Source organism: Oncorhynchus mykiss, chromosome 14 (assembly GCF_057628025.1).
Source record: "Oncorhynchus mykiss isolate SJ-2025 chromosome 14, ASM5762802v1, whole genome shotgun sequence".
Lineage (NCBI taxonomy): Eukaryota > Metazoa > Chordata > Actinopteri > Salmoniformes > Salmonidae > Oncorhynchus > Oncorhynchus mykiss.
In genome coordinates this window covers 19,647,161-19,670,274 of record NC_143035.1, presented here as the reverse complement: position 1 = coordinate 19,670,274, position 23,114 = coordinate 19,647,161, and the positions used below count along the sequence as shown (strand labels likewise).

Genomic DNA, 23,114 nt, shown 5'->3' with positions numbered 1-23,114 from the left:
AGGCACCTCAGGGGTTTGTGATATATGGCCAATATACCACGGCTAAGGGCTGTGTCCTAGCACTCTGTTGCTTTGCGTTGTGCGTAAGAACAGCCCTTAGCCGTGGTATATTGGCCATATACCACCCGAAAACGCTTCAATGTAAGTCAATATTCATGTTTGGACATAAAAACTGACATCATGTAACTTTTCTTACCTACCTATGAAAGCCATTGAAGCTGACCTAAAGTAAGTTTTGTAATATTGATGAAATTAGTATTCCACAATCATAAATCATGGGCATTAACATGGAGTCGGTTCCCCCTTTGCTGCCATAACAACCTCCCCTCTTCTGGGAAGGCTTTCCACTAGATGTTGGAACATTGCTGCGGGTACTTGCTTCCATTCAGCCACAAGAGCGTTAGGGACATCGGGCACTGGTGTTGGGCGATTAGGCCTGACTCGCAGTTGGCGTTCCAATTCATCCCAACGGTGTTTGATGGAGTTGAGGTCAGGGCTCTGTGCAGGCCAGTCAAGTTCTTCCACACCGATCTCAACAAACCATTTCCGTATGGACCTGACTTTGTTCACGGGGGCATTGTCATGTTGAAACAAGAAAGGAAATGTATAGTTGGCACTATGCAGTCGGGCAGGTAGCGTTCTCCTGGCATCCGCCAAACCCAGATTCGTCCGTCTGATTGCCAGATGGTGAAACGTGATTCATCTCTCCGGAGAACGCATTTCCACTGCTCCAGAGTCCAGTAGCGGCGAGCTTTACACCACTCCAGCTGACGCTTGGCATTGCGCATGGTGATCTTAGGCTTGGAAATGCATTTTTGAATCTCCTGAAGAACAGTTTTTGTGCTAACATTGCAGTTTTGAACTTGGTTGTGAGTGTTGCAACCGAGCAGCGGTGAGTGTTGCAACTCGGCGGTCCCGTTCTGTGAGCTTTTGTGACCTACCACTTTGCGGCTGAGTCGTTGTCGCTCCTAGATAATAGGAGTAACAACAATAATAATAACAGCATTTACACTTGACCGGGGCATCTCCAGCAGGACAGAAATTTGACGAACTGACTTGTTGGAAAGGTGGCACCCTATGACGGTGCCACGTTGAAAGTCACTGAGCTCTTCAGTAAGGCCATTCTACTGCCAATGATTGTTTATGGAGATTGCATGGCTGTGTGCTTGATTTTATATACCTGTTAGCAACGGGTGGGGCTGAAATAGCCAAATCCAGTCATTTGAAGGGGTGTCTACATACTTTTCTATATATAGTGTATATAGATATGGAACATTATTTGTCTTTTTTTTTATTAACTTTTATTTAACCAGGGAAAAACACATTGATACCTTGGTCTCATTTGCAAATGTGAACAATACAGAAAAGAAAAGTATATACAATTTAAAACACAAAATTAAATAAATATCAAATATTATATACACAATAAACAAAACAAGCACATTTATAAATACAAATATCCCTAGCCTTTCTCCTAAACTGACCCAGAGACAACAACATATCCAAATGAAACGTTACTTGGAGATTATTCCACATGATAGGGGCCTGTTAGGAAAAAGCAGATTTACCGAACTCTGTGGATACACGTGGAGTCTCCAGCATTAACCAACCCTGTGATCTAGTGTTGTAATCTGAGTTTCAACATTTCAACAATTATAAGTAAATTGGTAGTTTATTGAGTAAGGCTTTATAAACAAAAATAGAATAATGACGTGACCTGTGTGTTTTTAGAGAGGTCCAACCAACTTTATGATAAAGGATGTCGTGGTGAGTGTCAACTGTCCTAAGTTATAAAACAAAGTCCGCTATGATAAACATATAGATGGGAAGAACAAAACCTTGTAGACCTTGAAATGCATGTCAATAGTTTTTATCAGTGTGTATGCAGTGCTGATTTGTTGATTTTGTCTTTTACATATCCTGCCGGCAGAGCAATATTCATTCACACCCTCTGTGTGTGTGTGTGTGTGTGTGTGTGTGTGTGTGTGTGTGTTTATGGGTGGGGTCTCCTCTTCAGGGAAGCAGAGATGGGACTCTCCCAAACGTACAGGAAGCCCGGGGGGGGGGGGGGGGGGCTTAGCACAGTGAGAAATGCTCTGAAATGTGAGAAAATCCAGAGAGAGGGAGAACGGGAGAGAAGAGAAAGAGGCTGGGAACTGGAGAAGAGAAGGGGACAGGAGCCGTAGCAGGATCAGGTTGCACTGACAGAACAAAGGACTGCAGGACACCTGGCAAGCTCTGAGAGAGAGAGAGACACCCAACTCTTACACTAGCCCAAGCCAATGGCATGTACCAAATGCTCTGCTCACACTTACTGGTCTGAGGCCAAACCACACTTTATTGAACACACAGCCTTCACTATCTCATCCTGGAATATCCAAGGAGGGGGGAATCAATCATTTCCAGGCCCAGGGGTATGTACTAGTCTGTGGCGACCTAAATGCCAGAACTGGACAAGAACCTGACTCCCTCAGCACACAGGGGGACAAATACCTGGAGGTGAAAGCATTCCCCCCCCCCCCCCATATGCCCCCCTCGGCACAACTACGTCAACATAACCAACAAAAAACTCCTACAGCTCTGTCACACACGCTGGGTATGTACATAATCAATGGTAGGCTTCGAGGGAACGGTAGGTATACCTATAGCTCATCTCTTGGCAGTAGTACTGTAGACTACCACTGGCCCCAACCCAGAGTCTCTCAGAGCGTTCAGTCAACCCGCTCACACCCCTATCAGATCACAGCAAAATCCCTGTCATTCTAATATGAACCAACTCTCCAATCTTTTTGGCCCTATAACAAAGAACAAACATCAAAAACACATATAAATCTTAGTCAACTATTAAAGAATACAAGAACCCACTGGAATCTCCAATTAAATTGAATAACTAACCCTCCGACCCAAAAGGCCTAAATGTCCTTAATGAAATGATCAAATATACAGACCACAAATTCCAATTGGCTATACTAAAACTCTTTAACATCATCCTTAGCTCTGGCATCTTCCCCAATACCTGGAACCAAGGACTGATCACCCAATCCACAAAGTGGAGACAAATTTGACCCCAATAACTACCGTGGGTTATGCGTTAACAGAAACCTTGGGAAAATCCTTTGTATTATCATTAACAGCAGACTCGTATATTTCCTCAGTGAAAACAATGTACTGAGCAAATGTCAAATTGGCTTTTTACCAAATTATTGTATGACAGATTACATATTCACCCTGCACACCCCAAAGCTGTAAACACAAGCTTTACACAAGCATAGATATCATCCTAACCAACTTGCCCTCTAAATACACCTCTGCTGTTTTCAACCAAGATCTCAGCGATCACTGCCTCATTGCCTGCATCCGTAATGGGTCAGCGGTCAAGCGACCTCCACTCATCACTGTCAAACGCACCCTGAAACACTTAATCGACCTGGCCGGGGTATCCTGGAAGGATATTGATCTCATCCCGTCAGTAGAGGATGCCTAGTTATTTTTTTGTTAAATGCCTTCCTCACCATCTTAAATAAGCATGCCCCATTCAAGAAATTTAGAACCAGGAACAGATATAGCCCTTGGTTCTCTCTATACCTGACTGCCCTTAAAACCTCTTTGGGATAGGGGGTAGCATTTTCACTTTTGGATAAATAGCGTGCCCAATTTCAACTTCCTGCTACTCAATATAAGATATTATTAGTATATTCGGATAGAAAACACTCTGAAGTTTCTAAAACTGTTTGAATCATGTCTGTGAGTATAACAAAACTTATGTAGCAGGCAAAACCCCAAGGACTAACCATTCAGAATTCTTTATTTTTGAGGTCACTGTCTGTTCATTGGGTTCTCATAGGGAAACAATATTTTTTAGGCAGTTGTTTGCAGTTCCTACCGCTTCCACTGGATGTCACCAGTCTTTAGAATTTGGTTGAGGTTATTCCTTTGTGCATCCTGGAAAAGGGTAACGCTGTTGAGAGTTGGCCAAGACTTGAAAAGTAGCATTAGTTTCCTCTCGTCCTCTATTGAAAACAGATCGATTTACTAACGTTTAAAAATACCTAAAGTTGTATTACAAAAGTATTTTGAAATGTTTTGGCAAAGTTTACAGGTAACTTTTGAGATATTTTGTAGTGACTTTGCGCAAATTGGAAGATGATTTTTTTTCTGGATCAAACGCGCCAAATAAATGGACATTTTAGATATATATGGACGGAATTAATCGAACAAGAGGACCATTTGTGATGTTAATGGGACATATTGAAGCTCATCGCAGGTAAGGCATGTTTTTTATTTTATTTCTGTGTTTTGTGTAGCACCTGCAGGGTTGAAATATTATTTCTCTCTTTGTTTACTGCTGTGCTATCATCAGATAATAGCTTCTTATGCTTTCGCCGAAAATACTTTTTGAAATCTGATGTGTTGGCTGGATTCACAACGAGTGTAGCTTTAATTTGTTATCTTGCATGTGTGATTTAATGAAAGATAGAATTTTATAGTATTTTATTTGAAATTGGCTCTGCATTTTCCCTGGCAATTGGCCAAGTGGGACATTTGCGTCCCCCTATCCCAGAGAGGGTAACCAACACAAAAACATCCTATGGTGTTCTGCATTAGCATCGAACAGCCCCCAAGATATGCTACTTTTCAGGGAAGTTAGAAACCAATATACACAGGCAGTTAGAAAAGCCAAGGCTAGCTTTTTCAAGCAGAAATTTGCTTCCTGCAACACAAACTCAAAAAAGTTCTGGGACACTGTAAAGTCCATGGAGAACAAGAACACCTCCTCCCAGCTGCCCACTACACTGAAGATAGGAAACACTGTCACCACCGATAAATCCACTATAATTGAGAATTTCAATAAGCATTTTTCTACGGCTGGCCATGCTTTCCACCTGGCTACCCCTACTCTGGTCAACAGCACTGTACCCCCCACAGCAACTCACCCAAGCCTTCCCCATTTCTCCTCACAAATCCAGTCAGCTGATATTCTGAAAGAGCTGCAAAATCTGGACCCCGACAAATCAGCTGGGCTAGACAACCTTTCTTTCTTTCTAAAATGATCTGCCGAAATTGTTGCAACCCCTATTACAAGCCTGTTCAACCTCTCTTTCGTGTCATCTGAGATTCCCAAAGATTGGAAAGCAGCTGCGGTCATCCCCCTCTTCAAAGGGGAGACACTCTAGACCCAAACTGCTACAGACCTATATCTATCCTACCCTGCCTTTCTAAGGTCTTCAAAAGCCAAGTCAACAAACAGATTACCGACCATTTCGAATCCCACCGTACCTTCTCCGCTATGCAATCTGGTTTCAGAGCTGGTCATGGGTGCACCTCAGCCACACTCAAGGGCCTAAACGATATCTTAACCGCCATCGATGATAAACAATACTGTGCAGCCGTATTCATTGACCTGGCCAAGGCTTTCAACTCTGTCAATCACCACATCCTCATCGGCAGACTCGACAGCCTTGGTTTCTCAAATGATTTTCTCGCCTGGTTCACCAACTACTTCTCTGATAGAGTTCAGTGTGTCAAATCAGAGGGCCGGTTGTCCGGGCCTCTGGCAGTCTCTATGGGGGTGCCACAGGGTTCAAATCTTAGGCCGACTCTCTTCTCTGTATACAGCAATGATGTCACTCTTGCTGCTGGTGAGTCTCTGATCCACCTCTACGCAGACGACACCATTCTGTATACTTCTGGGCCTTCTTTGGACACGATGTTAACAACCCTCCAGACGAGCTTCAATGCCATACAACTCTCCTTCCATGGCCTCCAACTGCTCTTAAATACAAGTAAAACTAAATGCAGGCTGTTCAACCGATCGCTGCCTGCACCTGCCCGCCCGTCCAGCATCACTACTCTGGACGGTTCTGAAATATGTGGACAACTACAAATACCTAGGTGTCTGGTTAGACTGTAAACTCTCCTTCCAGACTCACATCAAACATCTCCAATCCAAAGTTAAATCTAGAATTGGCTTCCTATTTCGCAACAAAGCATCCTTCACTCATGCTGCCAAACATACCCTCATAAAACTGACCATCCTACCGATCCTCGACTTCGGCGATGTCATTTACAAAATAGCCTCCAATACCCTACTCAATAAATTGGATGCAGTCTATCACAGTGCCATCCGTTTTGTTTACTATGGTGCTATGATCCGATAATAGCATCATTTGCTTTCGCCCGAAAAGCCTTTTTTGAAATCTGACATGTTGGCTGGATTCACAACAACAATTTGGTATCTTACGTGTGATTTCATGAAAGTTAGATTTTTATAGGAATTTATTTGAATTTGGCGCTCTGCATTTTCTCTGGCTTTTGGCCAAGTGGGATGCTACCATCCCACATATCCCAGAGAGGTTAACAAACTATAGCTTTGGCAAGTCTGTTAGGACATCTACTTTGTGCATGACATGTCATTTTCCCAACAATTGTTTAGAGACAGATAATTTCACTTATAATTCACTGAATCACATTCCAGTGAAGGTTACATACATACACTAAGTTGACTTCGCCTATAAACAGCTTGGGAATTTCCAGAAAATGATGTCATGGCTTTAGAAGCATCTGATAGGCTAATTGACATTTGAGTCAATTGGAGGTGTGCCGGTGGGTGTATTTCAAGGCCTACATTTAAACTCAGTGCCTCTCTGCTTGACATCATGGGAAAACCAAAAGAAATCAGCCAAGACCAACACCTGGTTCATCCTTGGGAGCAAATTCCAAACGCCTGAAGGTACCACGTTCATCTGTACAAACAATATTACGCAAGTATAAACACCATGGGACCACGCAGCCGTCATACCACTCAGGAAGGAAACGCGTTCTGTCTTCTCGAGATTAACGTACTTTGGTACGATCTTTGTCCCCATGTGCATTTGCAAACCGTAGTCTGGCGTTTTTATGGCGGTTCTGGAGCAGTGGCTTATTCCTTGCTGAGCGGCCTTTCAGGTTATGTCGATAAAGGACTTGTTTTACTGTGGATATAGATACTTTTGTACCTGTTTCCTCCAGCATCTTCACAAGGTCCTTTGCTGTTGTTCTGGGATTGATTACGTTCATCTCTAGGAGACAGAACGCGTCTCCTTCCTGAGCGGTATGATGGCTGCGTGGTCCCATGGTGTTTAAACTTGCGTAATATTGTTTGTACAGATGAATGTGGTTCTAGGGTTTCTGGCATAATGGTGTTGATGGGAGCCATGACCAGTCTTTCAAAGCACTTTATGGCGTCTGATGTGATTATGTCCTCTCTAAGTAATATTCTGTCTTCTCTCTTCCTTCAGGACAACCTGAGTGTGTTCCTGCGTGGCTGTGAGGAGCTGGGACTGAAGGGCTCTCAGCTGTTTGACCCTGGGGACCTGCAGGACATATCCACACGCCCCAACGCCAAGTAAGACATCACACACACCTGCTTCCCTGTCTGTCTGGCTGGTTGACTGGCTGGTTGGCTCACTGTCCAGTAGGTGGTCAGTAGGGTGGTTGAACAGTTGTTCGGTCTGTCTTTCAGCCTGCCTGTCTTTCAGCCTGCCTGCCTGCCTGTCTGCCTGTCTATACAGTTGAAGTCGGAAGTTTACATACATCTGAGCCAAATACATTTCAACTCAGTTTTTCACAATTCCTGACATTTAATCCTAGTAAAAATTCCCCGTCTTAGGTCATTTAGGATCACTACTTTTTTTTAAAGAATGTGAAATGTCAAAATAATAGTAGAGTGATTTTATTTCAGCTTTTATTTCTCATCACATTCCCAGTGGGTCAGAAGTTTACATACACTAAATTAGTATTTGGTAGCATTGCCTTTAAATTGTTTAACTTGGGTCAAACGTTTCGGGTAGCCTTCCACAAGCTTCCCACAGTAAGTTGGGAGAATTTTGGCCCATTCCTGAGTCAGGTTTGCAGGCCTCCTTGCTCACACATGCTTTTTGAGTTCTGCCCACAAATGTTCTATAGGATTGAGGTCAGGGCTTTGTAATGGCCACTCCAATACCTTAACTTTGTTGTCCTTAAGCCATTTTGCCACAACTTTGGAAGTATGCCTGGGGTCATTGTCCATTTGGAAGACCCATTTGCGACCAAGCTTTAATTTCCTGACTGATGTCTTGAGATGTTGCTTCAATATATCCACATAATTTTCCTACCTCTTGATGCCATCTATTTTGTGAAGTGCACCAGTCCCTCCTGCAGCAAAGCACCCCCACAACATGATGCTGCCACCCCCGTGCTTCACAGTTGGTATGGTGTTCTTCGGCTTGCAAGCATCCCCCTTTTTCCTCCAAACATAACAATGGTCATTGGCCAAACAATTCTATTTTTGTTTCATCAGACCAGAGGACATCTCCAAAAAGTACGATCTTTGTCCCCATGTGTAGTTGCAAACCGTTATCTGGCTTTATGGCGGTTGTGGAGCAGTGGCTTCTTTCTTGCTGAGCGGTCTTTCAGGTTATGTCGATATAGGACTCGTTTTACTGTGGATATAGATTGTTTTTTACCGGTTTCCTCCAGCATCTTCACAAGGTCCTTTGCTGTTGTTCTGGGATTGATTTGCACTTTTTGCACTAAATTACGTTAATCTCTAGGAGACAGAACGCGTCTCCTTCCTGAGCGGTATGACGGCTGCGTGGTCCCATGATGTTTATACTTGCGTATTATTGTTTGTACAGATGAACGTGGTACCTTCAGGCGTTTGGAAATTGCTCCCAAGGATGAACCAGATTTGTGGAGGTCTACAGTTTTTTTTCTGAGGTCTTGGCTGATTTCTTTTGATTTTCCCATGATGTCAATTAGAGGCACTGAGTTTGAAGGTAGGCCTTGAAATACATCCACAGGTACACCTCCAATTGACTCAAAAGTCAATTAGCCTATCAGAAGCTTCTAAAGCCAAGACATAATGTTCTGGAATTTTCCAAGCTGTTTAAAGGCACGGTCAACTCAGTGTATGTAAACGTCTGACCCACTGGAATTGTGATACAGTGAATTATAAATTAAATAATCTGTCTGTAAACAATTGTTGGAAAAATGACTTGTGTCATGCACAAAGTAGATGTCCTAACCGGCTTGTTTGTTAACAAGACATTTGTGGAGTGGTTGAAAAACGAGTTTTAATGACTCCAACCTAAGTGTATGCAAACTTCCAATTTCAACTATCTCTGTATCCATCTCCCTGTCTGTCCGTCTTTGTATTTTCATCCATGTGTTTGATCTATTTCCATCCATTTGCTTGTCTTTCTACATCACTGTGTGTCTGCTATTTCAACAGTACAGTAATTAGTAGCTCTCGGGAAGACAGTTCAGTGGAAGTGTGACTCTACTGTATGCAACATAAAGCAGTATCTGTTAGGTACAACTGGTCATTGACAAAATATTACAGTATGCTATATCCAGAGATTGTGATGTTGTAGCTGTTGCTAGGTGACTGGGTGTTTCCCCCCCAACTGTCCTGGTGCCAGAACTACTCTGTCAGTAGCGAGAGAGAGACTGAGGGAGAGACGGAGATGGGGAGGGAGACGGGGGGGAGAGGGAGGCAGACGGAGATGGGGAGGGAGACGGGGGGGAGAGGGAGGCAGACGGAGAGGGGGGGAGAGGGAGGCAGACGGAGAGGGGGGGGAGAGGGAGGCAGACGGAGATGGGGAGAGGGAGGCAGAAGGAGATGGGGAGAGGGAGGCAGACGGGGAGAGGGAGGCAGACGGGGAGAGGGAGGCAGACGGGGAGAGGGAGGCAGACGGGGAGAGGGAGGCAGACGGGGAGAGGGAGGCAGACGGAGATGGGGAGGGAGACGGGGGGGAGAGGGAGGCAGACGGAGAGGGGGGGAGAGGGAGGCAGACGGAGAGGGGGGGAGAGGGAGGCAGACGGAGATGGGGAGAGGGAGGCAGAAGGAGATGGGGAGAGGGAGGCAGACGGGGAGAGGGAGGCAGACGGGAAGAGGGAGGCAGACAGACGGGGAGAGGGAGGCAGACGGGGAGAGGGAGGCAGACGGGGAGAGGGAGGCAGACGGGGAGAGGGAGGCAGACGGGGAGAGGGAGGCAGACGGGGAGAGGGAGGCAGACGGAGAGGGAGGCAGACGGAGAGGGAGGCAGACGGAGAGGGGGAGGCAGACGGAGATGGGGAGGCAGACGGAGATGGGGAGGCAGACGGAGATGGGGAGGCAGACGGAGATGGGGAGGCAGACGGAGATGGGGAGGGAGACGGAGATGGGGAGGGAGACGGAGATGGGGAGGGAGACGGGGAGAGGGAGGCAGACGGGGGGGGGGGGGAGAGACGGGGGGGGGAGGAGAGAGACGGGGGGGGGAGAGGAGAGAGACGGGGGGGAGGGGGGGGGGAGGAGAGAGACGGGGGGGAGGGGGGGGGGGGGAGAGGAGAGACGGAGATGGGGAGGGAGGGAGACGGGGAGAGGGAGACGACGGGGAGACGAGAGGGAGGGAGATGGGGAGAGGGAGACGGGAGGGAGACGGGGGGAGAGGGAGATGGGGAGGGAGACGGGGGGGGGAGGGAGACGGGGGGAGAGGGAGACGGGGGGAGAGGGAGATGGGGGTAGGGAGACGGGGGTAGAGGGGGGAGGGAGACGGGGTAGAGGGAGACGGGGGGGACGGGGGGAGAGACGACGGGAGGGAGACGGGGGGAGAGGGAGACGGGGGGGAGAGACGACGGGAGGAGAGGGAGATGGGGAGAGACGGGGGGGGGAGGGAGACGACGGGGAGAGAGACGGGGGAGAGAGGGGGGGGGAGAGGGAGATGGGGAGAGAGACGGAGGGAGAGGGAGAGACGACGAGAGGGGGATGGGGAGGGAGACGGGAGACCGGGGAGGGGGGAGAGAGACGGGGGGAGAGAGGGAGGGGGGAGAGAGAGACGGGGGGGAGAGGGAGATGGGGAGGGAGACTGGGAGAGAGACGGGGGGGAGGGAGACGGGGAGGGAGACGGGGGGAGAGACGGGGGGAGGGAGACGGGGGGAGAGACGGGGGGAGGGAGATGGGGAGAGAGACCTGAGAGAGAGACGGGGGAGAGAGACGGGGGGGAGAGACGGGGGGGGAGAGACGGGGGGGGAGAGGGAGACGGGGGAGAGAGTCGGGGGGGAGAGGGAGACGGGGAGAGCACTAGAGAGACAGAGAAGGAGAGATGGAGCAATGTCTAACTTAACATGTCTTGGGGGTGGCTCGACTGGTTCTATCATGACATATGATGCCTTGAAGAGTTCAGGTGTGGCCTAAGGGAAGTGTGTGTGCATGCTGTGTATGCATGCTGTGTATGCATTAAAATAACCGATAAACATCAAACTGCCACTTAAATGCCCTTGTCACCGTCTTAGATTTAGTGTGCAGCCATACCCTTTTCTCCTGCCACACTACCTAGTGTTCACGGTATGACAGGTGTCTTCAGATCTAGAAAACAGATTTGGGTGGGGGTGTATAAAGTAGAGGTCAACCGATTTAATCGGAATGGACGATTAATTAGGGCCGATTTCAAGTTTTCATAACATTCGGAAATCGGTATTTTTGGACACCGATTTGGCCGATTTAAAAATAATAATACAAATTTTTTGTATAAAAAAAATGTACACCTTTATTTATCCTTTATTTAACTAGGCAAGTCAGTTAAGAACACGTTCTTATTTTCATTGACGGCCTAGGAACAGTGGGTTAACTGCCTTGTTCAGGGGCAGAACAACAGAGTTTTACCTTGTCAGCTCGGGGATTCAATCTTGCAACCTTACAGTTAACTAGTCCAAAACTCTAACCACCGGATGACATTGCACTCCACGAGGAGACTGCCTGTTACGCGAATGCAGTAAAAAGCCAAGGTAAGTTGCTAGCTAGCATTAAACTTATCTTATAAAAAAACAAGCAATCAATCATAATCACTTTTAACTACACATGGTTGATGATATTACTAGTTTATCTAGCGTGTCCTGCGTTGCATATAATCGATGCGGTGCGTATTCGCGAAAAAGGACTGTCTTGCTCCAATGTGTACCTAACCATAAACATCCATGCCTTTCTTTAAAATCAATACACAAGTATATATTTTTAAACCTGCATATTTAGTTAATATTGCCTGCTAACCAGGCTCTCTGTGAAGACTATTTCTTCCTTACAAAGACAGCCAACTTCGCCAAACGGGGGATGATTTAACAAAAGCGCATTTGCGAAAAATGCACAATCGTTGCACGACTGTACCTAACCATAAACATCAATGCCTTTGTTAAAATCAATACACAAGTATATATTTTTAAACCTGCATATTTTGCTAAAATAAATCCAGGTTAGCAGGCAATATAAACCAGGTGAAATTGTGTCACTTCTCTTGCGTTCATTGCACGCAGAGTCAGTGTATATGCAACAGTTTGGGCCACCTAATTAGCCAGAATTTTACGTAATTATGACATAACATTGAAGGTTGTATGTAACAGGAATATTTAGACGTATGGATGCCACCTGTTAGATAAAATACGGAACGGATCCCTATTTCACTAAAATAATAAATGTCTTGTTTTTGATGATAGTTTCCGGATTCGACCATATTAATGACCTAAGGCTCGTATTTCTGAGTGTTATTATGTTATTACTAAGTCTACGATTTGATAGAGCAGTCTGACTGAGCGATGGTAGGCACCAGCAGGCTCATAAGCATTCATTCAAACAGCACTTACGTGCGTTTTTCCAGCAGCTCGTCACTGTGCTTCAAGCATTGAGCTGTTTATGACTTCAAGCATATCAATTGGGGTATTGGGGTATTGTCCAGACAAAGATTTTTAGTGTAGCAATATTACGTTGTATGAAATTCAATCAGATGTGAACAATAGGCTTTGCAAAAATGTGGGCACCCTTGTCATTCTGTTGATTTGAACTACTTAGCACGGATTAATTGGAACACACAATTGGTTTGGTGAGCTCATTAAGCCTTGAACTTCATAGACAAGTGCATCCAATCATGAGAAAAGGTATTTAAGGTGGCCAATTGCAAGTTGTTGTTCTCTTTGACTCTCCTCTGAAGAGTGGCAACATGGGGGCCTCAAAACAACTCTCAAATGACCTGAAAACAAAGTTTGTTCAACATTATGGTTTAGAGGAAGGCTACAAAAAGCTATCGCAGAGATTTAAGCTGTCAGTGTCCACTGTGAGGAACATAGTGAGGAAATGGAAGATCACAGGCACAGTTCTTGTTAAGGCCAGAAGTGGCAGGCCAAGTAAAATATCGGAGAGGCAAAGACGAAGGATGGGGAGAACGGTCAAAAACAGCCCACAGACCACCTCCAAAGAGCTACAACATCATCCTGCTAAGATGGTGTCACTGTGCATCGTTCAACAATTCAGCGAACTTTGCACAAGGAGAAGCTGTATGGAAGAGTGATGTGGAAGAAGCCTTTTCTACACACACGCCACAAACAGTCGCTTGAGGTATGCAAACGCACATTTGGACAAGCCAGCTTCATTTTGGAATAAGGTGCTGTGGACTGATGAAACAAAGATTGAGTTATTTGGTCATACCAAGGGACGTTATGCATTGCGGCAAAAGAAAAAGAAAAATAAAGTTCCCGTAGTGAACGGGATATTTTGTAAGGACAAGATGCTAGAATATGCATATAATTGACAGCTTAGGATAGAAAACACTCTAAAGTTTCCAAAACTGTAAAAATATTGTCTGTGAGTATAACAGAACTGATATTGCAGGCGTAAGCCTGAGAAAAATCCAATCCGGAAGTGTCTCATGTTTTGAAAGCTCTGCGTTCCAATGCGTCCCTATTGAACAGTGAATGGGCTATCAACCAGATTACTTTTTCTCCGTATTCCCCAAGGTGTCTACAGAATTGTGACGTAGTTTTACACATTTATGTTGAAGAATACCCGTAAGCGGCTACATTGCGCAATTGGTCACCTGATGGCTCTGAGTGTTTCTCGCGTAAAATACAGAGGTAGCCATTATTCCAATCGGTCCTACTGAAAAACCAATTGTCCCGGTGGATATATCGAATAGATATTTGAAAAACACCTTGAGGATTGATTATAAACAACGTTTGCCATGTTTCTGTCAATATTATGGAGCTAATTTGGAATATTTTTCGGCGTTTTCGTGACTGCAATTTCCGGGCGACTTCTCAGCCAAACGTGAAGAACAAACGGAGCTATTTCGCCTACAAAAATAATATTTTTGGAAAAAAGGAACATTGGCTATCTAACTGGGAGTCTCGTGAGTGAAAACATCCGAAGCTCATCAAAGGTAAACGATTTAATTTGATTGCTTTTCTGATTTCCATGACCAAGTTACCTGCTGCTAGCTGGACAAAATGCTATGCTAGGCTATCGATAAACTTACAGAAATGCTTGTCTAGCTTTGGCTGTAAAGCATATTTTGAAAATCTGAGATGACAGGGTGATTAACAAAAGGCTAAGCTGTGTCTCAATATATTTTACTTGTGATTTTCATGAATAGGAATATTTTCTAGGAATATTTATGTCCGTTGCGTTATGCTAATTAGTGTCAGTCGACGATTACGCTCCCGGACCTGGGGTGGGGAGTTACTAGAGGTTAAAGTTGAGGGTCGCATGGATTCCACTCAATATCAGCAGATTCTTGGGAATAATGTTGAAGAATCAGTCACAAAGTTGAAGTTACGCCGGGGCTGGATATTTCAACAAGACAACGACCCAAAACGCTGCTCAAAATCTACCCGGGCATTTATGCAAAGGAACAAGTACAATGTTCTGGAATGGCCATCCCAGTCCCCAGACCTGAATATCATTGAGTATCTGTGGGATGATTTGAAGCGGGCTGTCCATGCTCGGCAACCATCAAACCTAACTGAACTGGAGATGTTTTGCAAGGAGGAATGGTCCAAAATACCTTCATCCAGAATCCAGGCACTCATTAGAGGCTATGGGAAGCGTCTAGAGGCTGTTATTTTAGCAAAGGGAGGCTCTACTAAATTTTGATGTGATTTTTCTATTGGGGTGCCCAAATTTATGCACCTGTCTAATTTTGTTTTTATGCATATTGCACATTTTCTGTTAATCCAATACACCTCATTTCACTACTGAAATAGTACTGTGTCCATCAGTTATTTGATAGATCAAAATGAAATTGCTGATCCAAACACCCAATTATTTATATATAGAAATCATGGAAATTGTCAGGGGTGCCCAAACCTTTTCATACGACTGTAGATGAAATACAAATCGTATAGAGAGATTGTCCTATAATTCCTATAATAACTACAACCTAAAACTTCTTACCTGGAAATATTGAAGACTCCTGTTAAAAGGAACCACCAGCTTTCATATGTTCTCATGTTCTGAGCAAGGAACTTAAACGTTCGCTTTTTTACATCGCACATATTGCACTCTTACTTTCTTCTCCAACACTTTTTTGCATTATTTAAACCAAATTGAACATGTTTGATTTTATTTGAGGCTAAATTGATTTTATTAATGTATTATATTAATTTAAAATAAGTGTTCATTCAGTATTGTTGTAATTGTCATTATTAAAAAAAAAAAGTTTTTAAATCGCCCGATTAATTGGTATCTGCTTTTTTTTGGTCTTCCAATAATCGGTATCGGCGTTGAAATCATAATCGGTCGACCTGTAGTATAAACAGACACACAATGAGCTGAGGCCTGAAATATGTCCTCTGTACCATCTGTTGATGGAAACCGATCCATTTCAGTTTCCAAAGAGGAGAGAGGGAGGGGGGGAGAGAGAGAGTAACAGCAAGAGTGTGAGAGAGGGAAAAAGAGAGCGAGGGAAGAGAGTACAGTTGATATCACAGTGATCTAATACCTAGTGGAATCTGAATTGCCTTCTTTCTCAGGCAGCCTTTAGATGTGGTTATGTAAGTAATCAAGGTAGCGTAGAGAAAAGAGACCTGTCTATTTAGTCAAGCTAGAGGAGAGGAGGAAGGACAGAGGGAGGAGATGAAGGTGAAATGACACAGGGCCATTCTGTTGAAGGAAAGGGAGGTGGAGAAACTGACGCTGAAACTGACTTGGAGTCACCTATCTACTGTATTTCTCGCTCTTTCTTTAACTTTCATTTGGTCTTTGGCCCTCATTTGGCCCTTTCTGCTGGATCAGCTACACTAGCTATATATACACAAATGATGTGGCCACCCCTTCAAATTATTGGATTTGGCTATTTCAGCCACACCCGTTGCTGACAGGTGTATAAAATTGAGCAAAAGCCATGCATTCTCCATAGACAAACATTGACAGTAGAATGTCTTAACTTTTAAGAGCTCAGTGACTTTCAACATGGCAGTCTTTCCAACAAGTCAGTTGGTCAAATTTCTGCCCTGCTAGAACTACCCCGGTCAACTGTAAGTGCTGTTATTGTAAAGTGGAAAAGTCTAGGAGCAACAACGGCTGAGCCGCGAAGTGGTAGGCCGCACAAGCTCACAGAACAGAACTGACGAGTGCAGAAGCGTGTAAAAATCGTCTGTCCTCAGTTACAACACTCACTACCGAGTTCCAAACTGCCTGTGGAAGCAACGTCAGCAAAATAAATGTTTGTCTGGAGCTTCATGAAATGGGTTTCCATGGCCGAGCAGCCTCACACAAGCCTAAGATCACCATGTGTAATGCCAATCATCGGCTGGAGTGGTGTAAAGCTCGCCTCTTTACCATCTGGCAGTCCGACGGACGAAGTTAGGCTTGGCGGATGCCAGGAGAACGCTACCTGCCCGAAGGAATAATGGTCTGTGGCTGTTTTTCATGGTTTGTGCTAGGCCCCTTAGTTCCAAATCTTAACGCTGCAGCATACAATGACATTCTAGACGAGGTCCATACAGAAATGGTTTGTTGAGATCGGTGTGGAAGAACTTGATTGGCCTGCACAGAGCCCTGACTTCAACTCCATCAAACACCTTTGGGATGAATTGGAACACAGACTGCGAGCCAATCCTAATCGCCTCACTAATGCTGAATGGAAGCAAGTCCCAGAAGCAATGTTCCAACATCAAGTGGAAAGCCTTACCAGAAAGGTGAAGGCTGTTCTAGCAGCAAAGGGAGGACCAACTCCATATTAATGCCCATGATTTTTGGAATGAGATGTTTTACAAGCACATACTTTTGGTCATGAAATGTGTTAGTATCCTGTTGCCAACTAACAAATGTGGTGCTCTCAAGGGGAGGTCATGTACAAAGTGAAAAGAATCACCTTTATATGTCTCCTTATCAAAGCTGCCAGAAATGGGAACAAACAGAATATCTTCAAAATATCTTCTAATTGCTATAGAGCCTTTCTATTAGTCATTGGATCTGACAGGGTTAGTTGCAAGCACAGAAATCTACAAATCACCTCAACCTCAAAACAGGCAAGCATGAACTGATCCATATATTATAAGGATTAGTGAATTTACATGATCCCACAGCACTTGTCGCAAGAGTATGGGATGTTATCCCTGGTGCCTTGGCTACCAAGTCATCCTCAGCTTCTAATTTAAACCTTCTCCTTTCTCTTGCAACTCTCTGCAAATCTAGGTCGTTAAAGAGAGTGTTCTCAGCCAACCTGGTAACATAAGGATTAGGTATGAACAAGCAGATTGACATGTAAATGAATAAGCTTCCACCTACTAACGATCTGGACTTGAGTCATTTGATTGACTATCCCATAATAATCCCACACATGTGGGAGTAGGTCTGTAACACTCTTAACTCCTGGGTCACCTGTAAAGGTCATTATGACATGGAATGTTGTGTGGGAGCTGAACAAGCCCACTAGGCTGACCTATGATCTCTGCTGACTAGTGTGTGAGTAAAGTATCAAGTGTAGCCTTAGGTCAGCTCACCTACACACACATGGAATCACACATGCTCACACACACACACACACACAAACGCATGCACACACCAGACCGACACGGGACTTGTAGATATAGTTCAATATGTCACCATTCTGACACATGGTTGAGAGCTTATTTAGTTTGATGAGAAATATGTTAGTGAGAGAATGGAAGGCAAACATGCCTGCCCGTGTGTTTGTGTCTGTTTGTCTCTGTGCGTGTGTCCATTTGTGTGTCAGAGAAAGACATTAAATAATAATTTGTCCTTGCCCTGCTATTGCCTAGAGGCTCTTGAACAAAGAAAAGCATCCAAACAACCTTGAGGCTGAAGCAACGGGGTCAAACAACCTTGAGGCTGAAGCAACGGGGTCAAACAACCTTGAGGCTGAAGCAACGGGGTCAAACAACCTTGAGGCTGAAGCAACGGGGTCAAACAACCTTGAGGCTGAAGCAACGGGGTCAAACAACCTTGATGCTGAAGCAACGGGGTCAAACAACCTTGAGGCTGCAGCAACAGGGTCAGGCTGGAGAGTTTGGAGAGACTAATATTTTCTCTCTTGCAACTACTCTCGCTCTCTCTTTGTCCCCCTCTACTTCTCTCTTTCTCTCTCCCTTCCCCTCTCTCTCTCCCTCCTCCTCTCTCTCCCACTCTCACTTTCTTCCTCCTCCCTCCCTCTCAGTCCAGATCAGTTTTTCCATTTGTATGTCATTCCATAACTACAGTGTGGAGTAGGTGCAGCTCATTTGACAGCTCTCTAACCTGGAACCTATGATCCTCCTCGTCTCTCTCTCTCTCTCTCTTCCTAGCAGGGTTGCCGACTGCAGTAGGAAACTCAAGAATGTAAGTGACACCTCCTCTATATTGTTTGTCAGTCTGGTAATCTGTTATGTCCTCGTGTCTATGGGTTGGTCTGTCTGGTAATTTGTTATGTCCTCATGTCTATGGGTTGGTCTGCCTGGTAATCTGTTATGTCCTCGTGTCTATGGGTTGGTCTGCCTGGTAATCTGTTATGTCCTCGTGTCTATGGGTTGGTCTGTCTGGTAATCTGTTATGTCCTCGTGTCTATGGGTTGGTCTGTCTGGTAATCTGTTATGTCCTCGTGTCTATGGGTTGGTCTGTCTGGTAATCTGTTATGTCCTCGTGTCTATGGGTTGGTCTGTCTGGTAATCTGTTATGTCCTCGTGTCTATGGGTTGGTCTGTCTGGTAATCTGTTATGTCCTCGTGTCTATGGGTTGGTCTGTCTGGTAATCTGTTATGTCCTTGTGTCTATGGGTTGGTCTGTCTGGTAATCTGTTATGTCCTCGTGTCTATGGGTTGGTCTGTCTGGTAATCTGTTATGTCCTCGTGTCTATGGGTTGGTCTGTCTGGTAATCTGTTATGTCTTCGTGTCTATGGGTTGGTCTCTGTCTCTGGCTGTGTTTTGTCTTTTTTTTGTCATTCTTTCTGTCGTTCTTTTCTCCATCTCTGAATATCTCTCTCAATCCTATCCCTCTCCCTTAGTCAGTCCATCCCATGAACCCCTCTCTTTCTCCCACCGTCTATCTCCTGTCTCTGCTGCTTTAAGAGGAGCTAGCGAGCTAGCATAGTGCGTTTGTCATCCTCTGCAGTGAGCTCTCTACCTGACTTGGCTTGCTATAGCGTGCTCTGTCTAACATATGTGACTATACTCAGCCAAGGCTGCCTCCAGCTCTAGCCCCACAGCTGTTTTAGCAGAGGGACACTGAAACGCTGCATTAGACTCAGTCTGCACTGCATGAGAACGTCCCATAAACTCCCAACAGCTGTAGAGTGAGCTAGCCTAGTGCTGCTGTCGATTGTAGCCTTTTCATTGTAGCAAACTGCAGCAACAGCATTCAATTATAAAAATAAAAAAATTGCTGAGACTCAGAGCACCATCAAACTGAAAAAAATAGATAGGTGGAGTGTTTTGTACTGTTTTGTAAACGCAGCTCAAACTTGGCTAGGAAAAGGGACTATCATGCTTGACTGGATGGAATTCTGCTGGCCTCATGGATTGTTAAACTGAATCAAGCGTAAGGTATCTATTCACTATGACGTAGGTATGTTTTGGAGAAAATATTGTTTGGCATTTTGGTTCTGTAGGTATAGAGCTGCTGTGAAGGTGTGTGTGCTCATGCAAGCTACAGGGGTGGGCAACTCCAGTCCTCGAGGGCCTGATTGGTGGCACACTTTTTCTCCATTACTAGCAAACACAGCTGATTTAATCAAATTGCATTTTAAACTGAAGATCATGATTAGGTGATTATTAGAGTCAGGTGTGTTAGCTGGGGCTGGGGCTGGGGCAAAACTGTGACACCAATCAGGCCTGTGTACACACTTGTGGCACAAAGAGGTTATTGTCCCATCCGGAAGGAACACATTTTGTCAGGTGACTGGTCCAGTGAAACTATCAGAGAAGACGGGCACTGTAAAGTGAGGCGGAGACAGACGTGCAGAGGGCATGACCTCAGGTCTTCAAGATGTTGCAGGATTAGTTTGTGGTGTATACTTTCAGTGTGACATGCTGTCACAAGGGTGTTTGCAAAGGTGTAGCTACAACATGTTTAGCCAGGCTAGGTATGCTGTTTAATTTATCATTGCAACAGTTGTAGAACCTACTGTATATTCCACAAACAGAGCATGAGTAGTATGAACATTTATACCCTGTCTAGGCTATTTATTGACACAAACATTTTCCATCCTTAGAACAGCACCTAATGACCTTATCAAGAGGTTCCAGCCCCTTGCTGTTTGACAGACAGGTGTTGTACTGAAAGTTGCAAGTATCCAAGTTTGAATCCCAGTCTACCTACCTGAATTCACTTTGTGTACATTTGTCATGCTAAATGGTAGTGTGGGTGCTTGTGATGAATGTGAATATTATTGTTTTGCCTTCTAGATTCAGTGCACTGGATGTGCATTGTGGGTGAAGTATGTTTAGTTTTTGTTTTGTAGCCTAGATTGTCATCTGAAAAGAGTGCTTACAATTACTGTGTACCACACATTACGCAAACCACCCAAGACAACCTGTAATCTGTTTTATCAAAGGAATACCCCTAGATCCTTAGATGACTTTGATATCACAAAACAAAGCAGACAATCTATCAGCTTGTTCTTGCAACATAAAAGATCCTGTGTGATCTCCATATGGCCACAGTAGCAAGAGTGCTGTGTCCACACAGTGGCCGAGCTACATATAGGGAGGGACATGAGATGGTAGATGAAGTTGGCATGGTAAATTAGCTGTCAGGGCTATGCTAGCATAGTAAAACAACCTTACCCACGTGGCAATGGTAAAGAGAGCAAGAAAGCTAGCTGTGTGTTCATATTGGCCAGGACAAGGGCTAGGTCTTTTTTTGTACAGAAACTCCTGGCTAGCCTATTATAGTGATAGGGAAAAGAGTGGACCAAATATATCAGGAAGTGAACCCTATTGGTGGCCTCTTTGATGAAACTCTTACAAATTGAAGGCAAGTGGAAAGGAGGGTGATTTAGTTTGTATGACTGGACTTGACATCAAACTAACACTCAAGGAAGAATAGTACATTGAATTGATGCAATTGGGGAAGAACAACTGTGGAGCAATTGTGTGTAGTATCAATTGTGTGTAGTATCAATTGTGTGTAGTATCAATTGTGTGTAGTATCAATTGTGTGTGGTATCAATTGTGTGTGGTATCAATTGTGTGTGGTATCAATTGTGTGTGGTATCAATTGTGTGTGGTATCAATTGTGTGTAGTATCAATTGTGTGTGGTATCAATTGTGTGTGGTATCAATTGTGTGTGGTATCAATTGTGTGTGGTATCAATTGTGTGTGGTATCAATTGTGTGTAGTATCAATTGTGTGTGGTACGGTCGCTGCACAAACCGCATGGCAAAACGATATGTCCAGAATGTATCCGGAATATTGAATGTGTCAGTACAGTACCTCAATGTGTCTGCAACACATGTCTGAGTTAGCAATATTTTTATTTTATATAAGTTAGCCCAATGTTCCGCTTTGAGAGATGGTATAATTTTGCTAGCTAATGGGTACAGTGTGCCATAGCTGGCATCTATCACATAGACACACTGTGTGAAATGTGGAATTCTCTGATTGCTCTCAGGTGGCTGAGAATGCTTGTGTTGCTGTCGGTTAGTATTAGCGTTATGAAGCATACCTTGGAGCTGTCAAGAATTTCGTTTGTGGCTTACAGTATGTTAACTTTACCCATATCAACATAGGTTGATTTTGCAATGGCATTTTGCCAGGTTTACTCAGTAAGCAAACCGTTAGTTTGGTCAGTTTTTTGGGGGGGGAAAGTGGGATATTGGGCCCGTAAAGCATTTATCAAGCAACTTTGCTAATTATCAAATAAGCTAATGTATCATGTGCTAGCAGTCTTGCATAATGTATTACACAACTTGTGCACAAGCTTGAGGTATGAGACCACTGGGAATTAGTTAGCCCAAAAGTTGGTTGACTGTGCGGGTGGGTCAATTGGCAATGATCTACCACTAAATTGAATGTTAGACTGACGTTAATACCTTGTCTTGTTGATACTGGCTCTAAAATCCTCTTCCTGCTGTAATGATTCCTCCACAGGTTCTGATTACCATATACTGGCTGGGCCGGGCTGCCAACAGCTGCACCTCCTACAACGGGCCCACACTGGACCTGAAGGAGTTTGAAGGCCTGCTATCACAGATGCGAAAGGTGTGTACAGGGATAGATGTAAGGCTTTGACATGGCTCAGTTTGTTGTATCCTAGTGATAGCAATGACAAGGTTGGGGGTTCAATTCCTGGAAGGGTGGTTTATTTTTACGTCTTTGTAGATGTTCAAAGTAGTTTTGCAGTTGTTAGGTGGCTGTACTATTAGGAACGTTAGACTAGAAGGGACTGTCCAACCTAAGCATATATTTTCTTTGGCAAACGTAAGGATGTTATGACGCAAACTCCCCTCGGTGTGCACTGATGCTTTCACTACTCCATCCTTTATCTCTCCCCTTCCCCTCATGGAGTCATCCCTAGAAGAGAATGCTCTCTTTCCTCTTTCTCCCGCCCATTCCCACCTCTCTCTTTGTCCAGGGATGATCTCAGGCCTTCAACTGGTCCTCCAGAACCAGTGTGTGTCACCTGGACTATGGCTTTTTACAGCCCCCCAGGGACATATAGGGATGTAGCTGTAGCAACCGTTCTGAGCGTGAGGTCACTCCTCTTCCATTTATTCTATTCTCCCTCTATTATTCTCTATAAATGAGAAATGACCACTTAACCTAGAATGCTTTCCCAGATGTCTGTATAGTCCAGAATAACAGGGCCACATCTCCACTTAACAAAAGGTAATGATAGTGACTTAAAGTGAGAGAG

At 44.6% G+C, this 23,114-nt stretch overlaps 1 protein-coding gene across 22 annotated transcripts in view; it reads left to right on the top strand.

Moving 5' to 3' along the window:
- limch1b (LIM and calponin homology domains 1b) overlaps window positions 1–23,114 on the top strand; it is a 151,308-nt gene that overhangs the window by 76,122 nt on the left and 52,072 nt on the right. For 15 of the 22 annotated variants that reach the window (XM_090198551.1, XM_090198550.1, XM_090198547.1 and 12 more), the window contains exons 4-6: window positions 7,278–7,384; window positions 18,568–18,601; window positions 22,349–22,459. In XM_090198551.1, coding sequence (XP_090054677.1) covers window positions 7,278–7,384; window positions 18,568–18,601; window positions 22,349–22,459 — 252 coding nt within the window. The remainder of the gene's footprint in view (window positions 1–7,277; window positions 7,385–18,567; window positions 18,602–22,348; window positions 22,460–23,114) is intronic. The other 7 variants (XM_090198542.1, XM_036943110.2, XM_090198548.1 and 4 more) reach the window with 1 other exon arrangement.